This window comes from Ranitomeya imitator, chromosome 4 (genome assembly GCF_032444005.1).
Source record: "Ranitomeya imitator isolate aRanImi1 chromosome 4, aRanImi1.pri, whole genome shotgun sequence".
Classification (NCBI taxonomy): domain Eukaryota; kingdom Metazoa; phylum Chordata; class Amphibia; order Anura; family Dendrobatidae; genus Ranitomeya; species Ranitomeya imitator.
Window position 1 is genome coordinate 685603443 of NC_091285.1, and position 17280 is coordinate 685620722.

The following is a 17280-nucleotide window of genomic DNA, read 5'->3' on the forward strand; positions in this document are numbered from 1 at the left end:
TGTCTTGTTTGCCTTTGATGTCATGTGCGCGGCAGGAAATCCGGCGTCTATGCATTCCGCCTGCCATCGCTCCTCTGCACCTTACTGTGCACCGAAGGTCACTGGGACCGGAAGTTACAGTGACTCTTCAGCGTCTAAATGCATCAAAGTTGAAGACAGTGCACACAGAAGGGCAGAACAGTGCAGAGAGGAAAAGGCAGAAAGAACACACAGGTGCTGGATTTTCGGCAGCGCAAATAACGTCCAGTCAACATGACAACCAGTCAAGTTGCTGGTGGTGTAGTAGCTGTCGTACAAGTTTGTGGATCCTGTTGCCTTTTAAGAAATGATGGCGTGTGCTCAGCCTCACTGGAAGATACCAAGTCATTATCATTATACCTGGATGAAAGGTGTGTTCACACTCTTTTCACATGCAAGAGATCATTGGCCCCTCACTGAACTTGTCTATAGTGCGCTACACTATAGATTCCTGGTGTAACAACTCTGACCATGGACAATATTGGACTCACAGCAGAATGGGTAAATGCTTTTGGGACAGATGTTAAGGCCTCTGCAACTTGGAGCCAAGTCTGTTTTCTCCACCGGGTTGCGAAACAATTTGGACTTCCTTTCCGTCGTGGTGATCTGTCTCCTCCCACACCTCCTCCCAATCCTCTTCAAATAAAAATACCTTATCCCCAGAAAGCAGAAGGCAAATTATGGATTCCACTGCTCACTTTCTTTTTGCACTTGTAAAAGAAGGTTTTACAGCTTGAAAACCTAAAAAAGAACAGCCCCATGACAGAAGAGTTGCTGCTTTGCACCAAGCGGCAACTCGCCCACTTGATATCTCCCTGCTTACTGAACATTATAGCTGAAAACTTACAGATTTTGTCTGAAACCACTGAGCCTAAGGGCAGACCAAGTATACTAGTTGTATCATAAATAATTCAAAAATATAACATAGCTTTATTATTAACGTTCTGAGAAGGTTACTAGTAAAATACTGGATAGGAAATATGTGTCATTCAGTGATATGAACCTGGAAAAAGTGCTCCAGCATTCTAAGTGCTGAAAGGGGTTAATTGGCCATATTAATGGTTGGATTTTTGTGAACACCTGAAAAGCGGGTGGGAGACTGTTCACCACATCTCCACCCCAGGGTGTGGTCCAGAAGGTAAATGTGGAACCATTAGACTCATTCAATGCTCGTTGTGTCTTGAGATGAGATCTTCAGAGCTGTGCTCGAAAGAGAAGTGACCTTGTCTGCAAACCCCGCAGCCACGCAGACTGTACTGTATGCTATTTTGGTTTCCCCTTTATGCCAGAAGGGATGTGTGTGTTTTCCTAATTTTGGACTGGTTTAAGCAACATGTTTTTAATCAAGTCAATATACACAACCTCAAATATATGTCTAGAGGTACGACGATAAAATGCACAAAATAGAAGATTAGCAATAAATCTTTATTGATGTTTAATAATAAAAAAAAATTATGTGCTCAATAGAATGATGATAAATCAAGCTTCTGGAACAAAAGAAGACTGTTTGGGCATAGGGACGCAAAGTGAGTATTTTTGCACATAGGTGCGCATAATAAAATCCAAGAAAGAAAACGTACGGATTAGTGCAGAGGTTAGTCGAAAGTCATTTGCAGAGCGCAGCGGGCGGTTAGTCCGATAGACAGAAATGAGGGAGGAGATGTAAGTGGGTGCCGCCTTGTGGAGAGCTTTGTGGGTGAGAACAAGTACTTTGAATTGTATCCTGTAATGAATGGGTAGCCAGTGTAACGACTGGCGAAGAGCGGACGCGTCCGAGTAATGATTAGAGCAGATGGACGACCCTGGCTGCTGCATTAAGGATGGACTGGAGAGGGGAAAGTCGAATGAGGGGGAGGCCAATTAGTAGAGCGTTACAGTAGTCCAGGGGGGAGTGGATCAGGGCGACAGCCAGGGTTTTTGTTATTTCCATGGTGAAAAAAGGGCGGATTCTAGAGATGTTCTTTAGGTGTATGCGGCACGAGCGGGCAGGAGATTGTATATGGGAGGTGAAGGAGAGATCGGAGTCAAACATAACACCCAGACAGCGTGCCTGCTGCCGGGGTGTTATTATGATGCCACCCACGGAGAGGGAAATGTCAGATTTAGGGAAGTTAGTAGATGGTGGGAGCAGAAGAAGTTCAGTTTTGGAGAGGTTGATTTTCAGATAGAGAGCAGCCAAGATGTTGGAGACTGCAGACAGACAGTCAGTGGTATTCTGTTGTACAGCGGGGGTAATGTCAGGGGATGATGTGTATAGTTGTGTGTCATCAGCATAAAGATGGTACTGAAAGCCAAATCTGCTGATGGTCTGTCCAATTGGGGCTGTGTAGAGAGAGAAGAGTAGGGGGCCAAGGACTGAGCCCTGAGGTACCCCAACAGTGAGAGGAAAAGGAGAAGAAGTGGAGCAAGGGAACAGAACACTGAAGGAGCGGTCAGAAAGATAGGAGGAGAACCAGAAGAGAGCAGTGTCCTTAATGCCTAGTGACAGGAGCCTAGAGAGTAGGAGAGGGTGGTCAACAGTGTCGAAAGCTGCAGAAAGGTCGAGAAGAATGAGCAGAGAGTGGTCACCGTTACGTTTTGCTGTCAGAAGGTCATTGGTCACTTTGATGAGTGCAGTTTCTATCGAATGTAGGGGGCGGAAACCGGACTCTGAAGGGTCTAGGAGGGAGTGAGTGGAGAGGTAACGGGTAAGGCGGGAGTATATCAGGCTCTCCAAGAGTTTAGAGATGAAGGGGAGGTTGGAGACCGGTCTGTAGTTGTTTATGCAGGATGGGTCAAGGGTGGGTTTCTTTAGTAATGGAGTAATGATAGAGTGTTTGAAGGAGGACAGGAAAATGCCAGAGGAGAGGGAGAGATTAAAGATAGTAGTTAGGTGAGTTGTGACGACTGGAGAGAGAGACTGGAGGAGATGAGAGGGAATGGGGTCAGTAGTGCATGTAGTCGGAGAGTAAGCCAGGGGAAATGCAGGGAGGGATGGGAGTCACTGAACTTGGTGATTGGGAGTGGATTTCCTGATTTATGTTAACTATTTTCTCTATAAAGTGGGAGGCCAGGTGTTAGGAGTCGAGTTCCCGCCGCTGCACAGGGGGAATCTCGAACCATGTCTGCTGCAGTCTCACATTCTGCTTCGGCCGTAGTGGAGCCTGCTCAGCGGAGACATCGGTCCCAGCGTCTCACTGAATCTGATACTGTGCGAAGGGTTACTGCTGCCTCTCCAGGCTTTACTATTGTACCCTGCACTGTTCTGCGGCAAGCAGGCTATTCTGGGTCTAAGTCCTGCTTTGCACACACTGAGCATGCCCAGGGCAAGATCTCTCAGTGGAGATCTAGGGTCACATGCTCAGGTGCTGCAGCAACTTCCATTGGCTCTTCTTGGAAGGTCCTGTAGGTGCTACAACTATACAAGGTTCTCATGACCGCACGGTCATGCGCTAGTATCAAATATGTACGAGCTCAGCGCCAGTGTGGTCGTGTTTGTGACCAGGGACCCGGCTGAAATAAGCCCCTAGAATGCTGGCACCTCCGGCGAGGAGTTTTTGTGTGTATGCAGTCAGGGACCCGGCTGAAATAAGAACCTAGAATGCTGCCCCAGTGTGTCCAGCATTCTGCCTCCAGTGCTCCAGCATTCTGCTCCAGTGTCTCCAGCATTCTGCCCCAGTGCTCCAGCATTCTGCCCCAGTGTGTCTAGCATTCATCCCCCAGTGATCCAGCATTCTGCCCCCAGTGTGTCCAGTATTCTGCCCCGGGCCCCCCGGATCGCCGCTCTCAATAATAAAAAAAGTTCTTCTTACCTGGCCGCGCTCCTGCGGCGAAGACGAAGCTCCCTCCAATCAGCAGAAGTGCGCACTTGCCGGCAACTGACACTGATGTCAGATACCGACAACGTGCGTGCTGCTGCTGATGCCAGCTGCCAGCCTCCGATTGGTTGGTGGCTGTTAACTATTGACGTGCGGGCGCAGGCCCGCACCCGCACATCAATAGTGTTGCCGCAGTGCCGCTAAGGGTCCGGTTTAGCCTGCCTGTAGGGGCCTCGTGAGCAGATGAGATGGAGCCCAATGCATCCCCCCTCTGCCCACTGAGCCCAATATGCCAGTCAGGGCAGTAATGCCCTGATGGCGGCCCTGACAGTCACCAAGAAAACCATTGGTAACACATTACGCTGTAGAGGTTTAAAATTCTGCAGTGCCTGCAAGGTCCCCCTGCTCAAGAAGGCACATGTGCAGGCCCAACGGAAGTTTACCAATGAACGCCTGAATGATTCTGTGAGTGATTGGGAGATGGTGCTGTGGTCAGATGAGACAAAAATTGAGCTCTTTGGCATTAACTCAACTCGCCGTGTTTGGAGGAAGAGAAATGCTGCCTGTGACCCAAAGAACACCGTACCCACTGTCAAGCATGGACGTGGAAACATTATGTTTTGCTGGTGTTTCTCTGCTAAAGGCACAGGGCTACTTCACCGCATCAATGGAAGAATGGATGCAGCCATGTGCAGTAAAATCCCAAGTGACAACCTCCTTCTCTCCACCAGGACATTAAAAATGGGTCGTGGCTGGGTCTTCCAGCAAGATAATAACCCAAAACATACAGTCAAGGCAGCAAAGGAGTGGCTCAAAAAGAAGCACATTAAGGTCATGGAGTGGCCTAGCCAGTCTTCAGACCTTAATCCCATAGAAATCTTACAGAGGGAGTTGAATCTCCGAGTTGCCAAGCGACAGCCTCAAAATCTTAATAATTTAGAGAAGATCTGCAGAGAGGAGTGGACCAAAATTTCTTCTGACATGTGCACAAACCTCATCATCAGCTACAAAAAATGTCTGACTGCTGTGCTTGCCAACAAGGGTATTGCCATCAAGTATTGTCCTGTATATACAGCTGTGAGCCCCTCATAGCCTCCCGTATATACAGCTTATGAGCCCCACCTAGCCTCCTGTATATACAGCTTCTGACCCCCACCTAGCCTCCCATATATACAGCTTCTTATTGGAGTGGACAAAGGAATATAAAGGTATATAAGAGAACTTCTGTCTGTAGTGGACCATCCCTGGCGGAGAAGATCTTCGAAACGCGTAGGAACTGGTCCTCACAGCGTTCCTTACCTCGGATGGTCACGTGACTTTCTACGTCACGCAATGTCCTATTCGGCGTCTGCAGCACCACAGGTTTCGAGCGTGTACCGGTTCTTGTCGCGCACCACTAGTGAGGACGTTTAGGGGGTGTATGTCACCGGCCGGGACTACACTCCTGAAGATAATTCCTTCCTGTTTTGCTTCGGATTCCATCTGGACATCATTCAAAAACGTATTTCCATTTTTGAGACTGATGTTATTGCCTATCTATAAGGCAACCGCTAGCACTATGCAGTTTATTTAATTGAGCTGTTGACAACTTTGCGGTACATGGACTACTTGGCTTACATTCTCAGCATTTGGTCACTGCTGTATATGTATAATTATTGTACTCATGTGAGGATTGGGTTTTATGAGGGTGGATTTTTTGCTATTTGTTTTATGATATTTCTATTAAATACGGGTAGTTTCTATTGAATATAGGTAGTTGTGTTATCACAAGGTGGAGACTATATGCATAGCGCAAACAACACAGCATTTTTAAGTATTAAGTCTTGTTTGCCAGAGGGATCAAATACTTATTTCTCACTGCAAAATGAAAATACATTTATATAATTTATACAATGTGATGTTCTGGATTTTATTTTTGATATTCTATCTCTCAATGTTAAAAATAACCTACCCTTAAAATTAAAGACTACTCATGTCTTTGTCAATGGGCAAACTTACAAAATCAGCAAGGGATCAAATACTTATTTCCCCCACTGTATGTTGCTACATTTGCATGAACAGCATAAAGTATTGACAGATCACATCTTGCTCCTGTCAAACTGAAGCATGGCTAATTTTGAGATCCAGCATTGGCAGCTTAATGATGTATGAATGTAATGCCCATTGAAGAGAAGACGAAATTAGTCAGGGGTATTCGTAATATTATCTATGTAATTTGTCTTGGAATAAATAATCACATTTGGACAAGGAATGTGAGGAGGATCAGCAGCAAATGTAAGCGGAGGAGAACATAGACTTGGTGCAGGCAGGGAAAGAGGCAGAGAGTCAGAGCAAAAATGATGATGACTATGACACTGGTTATGTCAACCAACTCTCAAAGTGGGGTTATGATAATGAAACTATGGTGCCCTCAGTCATGCTGGCATGTATGACAAGCTCTATGTTGCAATGCTTTTGGGAGGACAGGCATACTAACTTGAAGAAATTAACCACTATTGGATAGTCACACGCTTTGATCCTTGCTATAAAATCAAAATGGGGAAATTTTTTGAACTTCCGAAATGGAGTCCCAATTGGTCCACTACCGGGTTAAGGTGTGTGAGCTGCTCTGTGAAGTGTTTGTCTGTTACGCGCACGCAATGTTCACCTGTGCCAGCATTAGAGCTGCAACAAGTTGAGAGGGCAGAAGCAGAACCACAATATAACTTACTTGATGGGCCACATGTTGCTCACTGTACTTTATAATGCTAGACATGACTATTGATGCTGAAAAACATTCTGCTTGATTTCCCCTTAAGAATCACTTCTATAAATAAGTCAAATTTTTGAAAGGCTCGGTGACAATAACTCATTATTTCTGCATGTTCGATCAGTTCTCCAGTATTGTTTCCAGAAAAAAAAAAGGGGATAATTTTTAGACAGCTTGATAAAAACCCTTTGTATTTGCCTAATCATTTGGCGACTAGCAATCCAGTTGCCGACCCTAAAATGAGAAAAATTTTCATTTCTGGTTTAGAAGCCATAACTTCTTCACATTCAAAATCAGTGCATCTGTTTTAGCTCCAAAAAATGGTGATTACTTTTGTCCCTGTTGATAAAAAGCCTTTGTAATAGCCTAATCATTTTGTGATTTTCAAACCAGTTGCTGATATGAAAAAAAGGAATCATTTTTTCACTTCTAGTTGAGAAGTCATCACTTCTTTTTGTCACCCTGATTAAGTGAATTATTTTTGGATGGCTGATGAAAAAGCTATTGTTTCTTTATTAAGCAAAGTATAAAGTTCTTTATAACCCCAAACATTGATAATTATTGGACCCAACCATGTGAAAATGCCACGGCTTCTTCCGTTTGCACTGCCCACATGTCATAGAATGTTAGAGTTGGAAGGGAGCTCCTGGGTCATCTGGTCCAACCCCTTGCTCAATGCAGGAGTCACTAAATCATCTCAGACAGATGTCTGTCCAGCCTCTGTTTGAAGACTTCCATTGAAGAACTCACCACCTCTCTTGACAGCCTGTTCCAGGCAATTCATCAACAGACTGGACACCTAAGTTGCCACACACCACACTGAGAGGAGGAATTGTGACAAGTGTTTTGGGCTCTATGGTGGCTTAAATACCAATTCAGACTTATGTTGTGGTTAAGGAAATTTCCTCAGAGACCTTCATGTGGACTGGTCACACAAAAGTTTAAACTCTTTCATCAGGGTTTTATTTGGATTTTTTTCATTTTATGTTGAGTTTTTAGGGATGCTGTACTTCCTAACTCAATGGTGTCCATTAGCTTTTCATAGAATTCGACAATCTGGAGCCACACAAAATATACTGTATTTTAACTCTGGAAGCCTTTGGAGGAACCTATAATTTAATGCATTTTTCCCAAACCACTGGCAGCATAAGCCAGAGACTAGTTGAAAGATGTCTTTCTCTGAAATGCCACAGTGTTTGAATAGCCGACCAGAGACTATAAGGTGAGACCTGATTAGTCCATTAAGGCTCCTGGCCAGATTCACTCTTCCCCATTCCAGCTCATTGACAGTTGTATAACGTGTGTAAAAAAGGACAGTCCTGTCAATCACCTGAATCAGGATGGGTTATGTCTCTCCCTGTAGTTCCCGGCAAGCTTTTCTCTGAACTACTGGAGCATTTCAGAGAAAAACCTACCTTATTGCAATCATAGATTGGACAGCCTGAATCTATTGATAAGTTCCCTTTAACAAACCTTACAGGGTACAGTTACGTAGTAAATGCAGTGGTGAACATACCATTGGTGAAACCTGTGCCAAGAGATTAGGGGACTCACTTACACTTCCGAAGCAGGTGAAATTGTTCCTTATGAGGAGCTACTGGACTGCAAAGGGCCTAAATATTGGTCCTGCACAGGGGCCTCTACTGTCTCTATTCGCTCCAGTGTAAATCTATTACATGTCAGGAAGCCAGTTTTCTCTTTTTGAGAACTTTAACTTTACATTCGTATTGCATATCTGAAAATTTTCCACACTTTTTAATTGAAATTTTGATGAAAATCTCAATTAACCAGAAAATTTGCATTCACGTGAAACCTCACCTGCAGTCATTTTACTGTTTGACTTTTTCCCTTGAGAGACCACAGCTGAGAAATCCTGTACCATGACATCTGAGTAATTTAATTTCTAGGGACTTTTGATTTACATGAATTGTTCCATGGAGAATCCATTAATCCTTAACTCTTCTGTCTGATGTTGACATAAAGATAAATCTCCCTTAAAAATACTTACAATAAGGCAAGAGTAGGACAAAGGAGTTAATATGAAACCCTTGAGTACAGAGAGATTTTGTATAAAAAGAGGATGTAAAGAAGAAGTAAGGTGGCGACACACTCCACGAGAATCCACATTGTATGCTTTAGACAACTTAGGTGGCTTCTTCTTTGGCCAACTGAATTTTATCCACCACCATAAATATCCTCTTTTTCACGTTATACATCCATATATAATATAAAGCATTCCTACTTCTAAAGTAAATCATACACTCAACCATATAACCAAGATCTTATGGTCAGATTATTGAAAACTAATCCCAATCCAAAGTACTTGGCCTCAGCTGTCATTCAATGGAAGTCACACTGATGGAAGAGACGACCAACAATGTCTTTAATGAGTAATATTCTTGTTAAAAAACAGGAACCCACTTTTATTTTCAAAACTAATAGATTGTGTAGTTTGGGGCAGCACGTCATTGAATCCTTTCTCAACTGAATTATTGAATTCCAAGACAAGTGTTGGGTCAATGATATGGAAACTTTCGGCCAACTCTGAGCATCGGAGGTTGCCTCAACTGAACAATTACATTGAAATGTTCTTCTGCAAGGCTTCTTTGATAGGTTGGAAGGTTTCAATAAATTTGGAATTGTCATAGACCAAATCTACTCATTATTATTTCCTCTTCACCTTGCTATAAATTATCACCTAACATCCTTCACGGAGAAACCACCCAGGACCACCTGCTCAATGTAAGTAGGAAGATATAAAGAAATATAGGAGTCTGGAAGAGAAGAAAACCATGTTAGGCAGAAATGAATCAAATTGTTTATGACTCATTAGCTACTTGTCCCATTCTGATGCCACGTATAGAAGGAGTAAATGAACTTGCCAAAATAAATCATGGTGGTCACGTTTCACCGAGCCCTATACTACATGACCATATCCTACGTAATTCTCTACTGCAATGGACAGACGTGTAGACTGGACATCTCAGAGCTTCATGGATTCTCACAGCCAGGAAATATTACACTAGGAGTTGTGCTTCCTCTTCACCTTGCCACAAATTATCACCTAACATCCTTCACGGAGAAACCACCCAGGACCACCTGCTCAATGTAAGTAGGAATTTGGTGTAGCTTTATGATGCAGGCCGGAAAATGTTTATTTTTTCAGGAGTTTTAAGCTTGTCTCCTAACCCCTTCAAGTCGCGGCCCTTTTTCATTTTTGCATTTTCGTTTTTCACTTCCCTCCTTCCCTGAGCCATAATTTTTTTATTTTTCCGTCAATATGGTCATGTGAGGGCTTATTTTTTGAGGGACAAGTTGTACTTTTGAATGACACCATTGGTTTTACCATGTCTTTTACTAGAAAACGGGAAAAAAAAAATCCAAATGTGGTGAAATTGCAAAAAAAAAAGTGCAATCCCACACTTGTTTTTTGTTTGGCTTTTTTGCTAGGTTCACTAAATGCTAAAACTGACCTGCCATTATGATTCTCTAGGTCATTACGAGTTCATAGACACCTAACATGACTAGGTTATTTTTTATCTAAGTGGTGAAAAAAAATTCCAAACTTTGCTAAAAAAAAAAAAAAAAAAAAAAGTGCCATTTTCCGATACCCGTAGCGTCTCCATTTTTCGTGATCTGGGGTCCGGTGAGGGCTTATTTTTTGCGTGCCGAGCTGATGTTTTTAATGATACCATTTTGCACAGATACGTTCTTTTGATCGCCCGTTATTGCATTTTAATGCAATGTCGCGGCGACCAAAAAAACGTAATTCTGGCATTTCAGATTTTTTTCTCGCTACGCCGTTTAGCGATCAGGTTAATGCTTTTTTTTAATTGATAGATCGGGCGATTGTGAGCGCGGCGATACCAAATATGTGTATGTTTGATTTTTTTATTGTTTTATTTAGGATGGGGCGAAAGGGGGGTGATTTAAACTTTTATATTTTTTATGTTTTTTTCATATTTTTAAAAACATTTTTTTTTTACTTGTGCCATGCTTCAATAGCCTCCATGGGAGGCTAGAAGCTGGCACCACTTGATCGGCTCAGCTACATAACAGCGCTCACAGCAGGCCAGCAGGTCTCAAGGACCTCTATGGTTACCTTCCTGATGCATCGCCGACCCCCGATCATGTGACGGGGGTCGGCGACGACGTCATTTCCGGCCGCCCGGCCGGATGCGGTAGTTAAATGCCGCTGTCTGTGTTTGACAGCGGCATTTAACAGGTTAATAGCGGCGGGTGAATAGCGATTTCACCCGCCGCTATTGCGCGCACATGTCAGCTGTACAAAACAGCTGACATGTCGCGACTTTGATGTGGGCTCACCGCCGGAGCCCACATCAAAGGGGGTGACACGGCATGCGCAGTACTAGTACGGCGCATGTCATGAAGGGGTTAATGTACATGATGAAAATTAAGAAAGATATGTAGATTCATGTTAACTTGAGATAAAATGCTTATAATTTTACTTACTAATTTTCTAAAAAAAATCTGCAAAATGTGGTCTCATTTGTGTCAATCATATACTCAGTCCATACTGCAGACTATTTGTTGATTATTAATTTCTACATCACTGCAAATTATTACAAATTTATATTTCTCCGGTGGGTTTAATTGGTTTTAGATTAAGTAGGAAGAAAATAGTTGTTCATTTTTATACTTTGGGACGTTATACTTTGCTGGGGCCTACATTTGCCCCATTCAAATCAACAGTATCCTTCACCACCACCCATCGTTCTCGATATTCTAGAATGACTCTAAGTTAAGGCAAAAAGTGTCAATGAGGCTTATATAGGCTTTCATTTATTCATTCATTTTGCATATTAAAAATCTATATATCTATACGGTCCCTTCAATTGGACTTTAACAACCTCTGCACCATTTCTGCTTTCCTAATGATAACCCTTATCCAGATCCATGAGCATAAGGCTCAAAGCTGACGTTGATATTTAAGATATCAAATACAAGTCAAGGGTTACTTGGCAAATTTACCCACAATAAAGATCCCATTACCTAAAGTCGGTGAGTGTCACTGCTACATAACGGTATAATTGAAGTGAATGGGCTTAAAGTGTTTGGCAAAGTACTATTCACCGGTAACAAGTCACAATAAATTAGAACATTTGGATATTTTGAGTTTTGCATTTCAGGATTGTGTACCTTGCAAGACCAATTGTGCCCTTATCTTGCACTTTGCTGCAATCTAGCAATGTCATACGGTGATCCTTGGCTACAAGACATGTGCCGCAGTCATGGTCGACTATCATGCACAAGACAGAAATAATATTTGTCAAGAGCTCACCATGTCATAGAGTCCAAGATACTGAGAAGACTGGTGGATGCTAGAACCACGGTGATGAGCACAGCTTTCAAAACGAAAAACACAGGTCATTCCTCCGTACGGCCATCCGGTAATAAAACCAAATTCTTTATCGGTAATGGTCTAAAACAAGGTGGATCCATCAATAAAAAATAGAAACTGTAGCATGTTTGGCAGCAAAGCCCTTAGTCGTGCACAAGACACACGGGACCAAGGTCAACACTGACAGTAAAGTTTTCAATAAAATGTAGATCGTTTAGCTACATGAAAAGTTAATATTTATGCTACCATCACCATCAGATTGCCTCAAATAACGTGTTCAATGTATAATAGTTATGAATGATGAGACGAGATGAGCGAACCTTTCAAGGTTTGGTTCAAATTCGCCAAACGAACCTCTGTTTGCTAAACGTTTCAGTGAACATACCAAAATCCCAATAGATTCAATGGGAGGGAAAACCAAATGGAGACCAGATAGAGACCCAAGTTGGAGTCACGACATTTCAAAAAATTGTTTGTAACATCAGCAGCAGTAGCCACAGCAGTCACAGAAGACACCAAAAAGGTGTCATAGTCTGCAATAATGCGAGATCAATTCATGACATTAAAAACGACACCATCGCCTAATCTGCCCAATCTGTAATTGGGATGCAAAAGTCATTGGAGATCCACGACTTTTTCATTTTAATGAAAGTTAGGTGGTCTACACTTTCGGGGGAAAACCAGATGCGCTTCTACGCCGTGACACCACCGGCAGCGCTGAAGATAACGCTGGCTGCTGGGTATGACAAAACTGCCAAGGCGTGACAGGCGAGCTAAGGCCACTCTTCCATTTTTGAAGATCAAAATGTCAAAGGATCCAAACCCCCCAATGGCATTAATATTGAGCTGCAGATAATCCTGCACAATCCACTCAAGTCGTTCACAATTCTTCCAGTCGTAGACTTGTACTCTGTTCTGCTGGTGCATTAACTGGTCTAAAAAATGCATGGCATACAATTTCCCTGCTTTGGTAGAGGTACTCTACCGTTTTTTTCAAAACTCGTCGGATTGTGCCTGATGGCAAGAACCTGATGTGTGAAAGCAGCCAGATATATGGATAGATACAGCTATGTATCTATAGATATATATAAATATATCTATAGATAGATATATCCATAGATATCTATATATATAATTGTCTAAGGGTTTTTCTGTCTGTCTGTCTGTCTGTCTGTACTGGAAATCCCGCGTCTCTGATTGGCCTCGACCAATCAGCGATGGGCACAGCATGGCGACGATGATGTCATAAAGGTTGCCTCGACCAATCAGCGACGGGCACAGTCTGCCGCAAATTCGCCTCGACCAATCAGCGACGGGCACAGTATCGACGTAGATGTCATAATGGTTGCCATGGCGACGATGGTGGCATAAAGGTTGCCTCGACCAATCAGCGACGGGTACAGTCTGCCGCGAATTCTGGAATCACCATTGTCCATATACTACGGGGACATGCATATTCTAGAATACCCGATGCGTTAGAATCGGGCCACAATCTAGTATATAATAGAAAGGCAGATGTTTCTAAGGCTACTTTCACACTTGCGTTTTAAGCAATCCATCGTTTTGGGAAAAAAACGGATCCTGCAAATGTGCTCGCAGGAAGCGTTTTTTACCCATAGACTTGAATTAGCGATGGATCGTGACGGATGGCCACACGTCGCGTCCGTCGTGCAACGGATCTGTCGTGTTTTGGTGGACTGTCGGCACAAAAACGGTCAAGTGAATGTTTTTTTGTCCGTCGCGTCCACCATTTTCTACCGCGCATGCGCAGACAAAACTCTGCCCCTCCTCCCCGGACTTCAGAATGGGCAGCGGATGCGTTGAAAAACTGCATCCGCTGCCCACGTCGGGGCACAAATTTCACAACGTGCGTCGGTACGTCGGCCCGACGCATAGCGACGGACCTGTACTGACGCAAGTGTAAAAGAGGCATTAATGAGCGTTGAATTTTTTTAAAAAAACGGCGTGGGCTACCGCGCAATTTTCTGTGTCAGAGGGGGAAAGCCGACGGCCGGGGGCCAATATTTGCAGCCTGCTATGAATATCAGCCCGCAGCTGTCTGCGTAGCCTTTACTGGCTATTAAAATATGGGGACCCCAAAAAGAAATGATGTGGGGTCCCCCTATATTTTATAGCCAGAAAGGATAGGCAGACAGCTGCGGGCTGATATTCATAGCCTAGAGAGGGGCCATGGATATTGGCCCCCCGGCTACAAATACCAGTCCTCAACCGCCCCAGAAATGGCGCATCTGTAAGATAATAAGGGGTTAATGTCACCTTGCTATTGTAAGGTGACATTAAGCTGGGTTAATAACAGAGAGGCGTCAATAAGACGCCTATCCATTATTAATCCAATAGTAATAAAGGGTTAATAAAGCACGCATACATTAGAAAAAAAGTATTTTAATATTCTTCATTTAACCATACTTCAGCGCCTGCAAAAAACGTAAAATAATAAACCATATACTACTTGTCTGCCGTAGTCCAATTAATAACGAGTGTCCCACGACGATCTCCCCTATAGAACAGTGACATCGGGTGATGTCACTGCTCTATAGGACCCTCAGTGACACACTGACAGGAGACAATGGCTCCTGCAGTGCATCACTGAGGTTACCTTAGGACAAAGTCTCACTTTATGGCAATTGCTGCGTGGGAAAATTTCTCACACAGCAATGCCAAAAGTGAGACTAGGGACTATTTTTTACAGCGGCGGAGGAATGCATTGCGGAAGGATACCTTCCTCCAATCATTGTGTTCCTGGAGCCCCTGGAGAGCGGTCGCATCACCTGATGCTGCCGTTCTCCACGGGACACTCATGGATTTCTGCGGACAGGGAGTATATTGGTTGTTTGCTATTTAAATCTTTTTTACAGGTGACACTGGCTTCGGGGATTCAAAATGACAAGTGATGGTGAGTATGTAATCTATGTTATATGTACTGTATGTCTGTATGTATGTATTGTATGTAATGCATGAATGTAATGCATGTAGTATGTATGTTGTATGTATGTTTGTGACAGAAAAAAGACTCGCACATCCAAACTAGTGTGAATAGGTGCATACCAGGAGCAGCTACCTCCATACATAAATATACAAAAAAGGTTGCACTCTATCGTGCAAAAGCATGTCTAATATGAAATATATGAATTATGAATAGCAAAATGGCTTTTGAACATTAGGAAAATATTTAAGAGACGCTTTGCACAGAATTTGATATAATCAAATAGTGTGAGCCCATCAACCAATCGTCAAGGTGGTCTCATAAAACTGATGGGTCCCTGATCTCCCTGTCCAAATGTGAACACTTACCGAAGGCCAATGTCTGTATGCCTGGGTGAATGTGGATACCTCTGTTCAGCAAAGCCTACATATGGGTTGACCGGGACCAAGTGTGATGAGATGCAATTAAAAACCACATGGTGATGGGAGGAGTGCGCAGTCAGTCAGCTAACATAGAAATGACAGAAAAAAGACTCGCACATCCAAACTAGTGTGAATAGGTGCATACCAGGAGCAGCTACCTCCATACATAAATATACAAAAAAGGTTGCACTCTATCGTGCAAAAGCATGTCTAATATGAAATATATGAATTATGAATAGCAAAATGGCTTTTGAACATTAGGAAAATATTTAAGAGACGCTTTGCACACCCAGGCATACAGACATTGGCCTTCGGTAAGTGTTCACATTTGGACAGGGAGATCAGGGACCCATCAGTTTTATGAGACCACCTTGACGATTGGTTGATGGGCTCACACTATTTGATTATATCAAATTCTGTGCAAAGCGTCTCTTAAATATTTTCCTAATGTTCAAAAGCCATTTTGCTATTCATAATTCATATATTTCATATTAGACATGCTTTTGCACGATAGAGTGCAACCTTTTTTGTATATTGTTGTATGTATGTTGTTTTTTTTTTTTTACATTCAACACATTAGCCGGATGATGGGACTACTACTGTCCCATCATTGGCTAATGTATCAATCACTGAAGAATGTAAGTCCGAAATGACAGGGTCCTCTTCCCTCTGTACCAATCTGTCACTGTAAATTTGCTTACTGTTAACGATATCTATAACCCTGTATGTAACCCCTTTTCACATGTACAGCACCATGGAATTAATGGTGCTATATAAATAAATAATAATAATCACTGTCACTGTTGCAGGCATCATCCGATGGGACTTGTAGTCCCATCGGACGATGCCTGCACAGACCCCCGGCAGCCTGCACAGAGCCCCAGCAGGCCGCACAGAGCCCCAGCAAGCCCGCACAGAGCCCCGGCAGCCCGCACAGAGCCCCGGCAAGCCTGCACAGAGCCCCGGCAGGCCGCACAGAGCCCCAGCAAGCCCGCACAGACCCCCAGCAGCCCACACAGAGCCCCGGCAAGCCCGCTTAGAGCCCCAGCAGGCCGCACAGAGCCCTGGCAAGCCCGCACAGAGCCCCGGCAGGCCACACAGAGCCCCGGCAGCCCGCAAAAATCCCTGGCAAGCCCGCACAGAGCCCCGGCAGGCCGCACAGATCCCCAGCAGGCCACACAGAGCCCCGGCAAGCCCGCACAGAGCCCCGGCAGCCCGCACAGAGCCCCAGCAGACCCGCACAGAAGCCCAGCAGGCCCACACAGAGCCCCAGTAGCCCGCACAGACCCCCGGCAGGCCGCACAGAGCCCAGGCAGGCACACACAGAGCCCCGACAGGCCGCACAGAGCCCCAGCAGGCTGCACAGAGCCCCGAGACGCCCGTACAGATCCTCGGCAGGCCCTCACAGACCCCACCCGCACACACAGACACACACAGTGTCTGCCCCCACGCACCGCTCACACTCTTCCCTCCTCCGGAATAGGATGCAGAAGGATAGAAAGGGCTTATTTACATTCCGATATTTGTGTCCCATTGACTTGCATTGGTATCGGATATCGGTATCGGCGATATCCGATATTTTTTGGATATCGGCCGATCCAATCCGATACCGATACTTCTTGATATCGGAAGGTATTGCTCAACACTACTTATAACCGCACCACCAGCTTCTGGGTCAGGGAACCTATCCAGGCCTTTTTGCCTTCCCTCGGACAACATGGGACTTAGCCTCAGCAGTTCCAGACCCGGTCTGGCACAGGTACTCGCTCTCCGATCTTCCTCCTTACATCCACTCTGCAAGCGTGATTGCACCACGTCCTTACTGCATTGGCTATGCCAAAGGACATACTCCACCAGGGCTTGACACTGCTGCCACCGTTGCTGCAAAATGAGTAGAGTGGAAATCCACTGTGTCGTAACATCACAAATCAAACAATTAACCGGAAGGCCGAAAGACCTAATTGGGCCTCATGGCTGCACCCCAATAA

At 44.2% G+C, this 17280-nt stretch overlaps 1 protein-coding gene across 1 annotated transcript in view; it reads left to right on the forward strand.

The window, feature by feature from the left end:
• The first annotated feature begins 252 nt into the window (after window positions 1-252).
• The window catches only part of LOC138674698 (extracellular calcium-sensing receptor-like), a 32011-nt gene continuing 14983 nt past the window's right edge, over window positions 253-17280 (forward strand). Inside the window, exon 1 of the mRNA XM_069762514.1 lies at window positions 253-389. Coding sequence (XP_069618615.1) covers window positions 253-389 — 137 coding nt within the window. The remainder of the gene's footprint in view (window positions 390-17280) is intronic.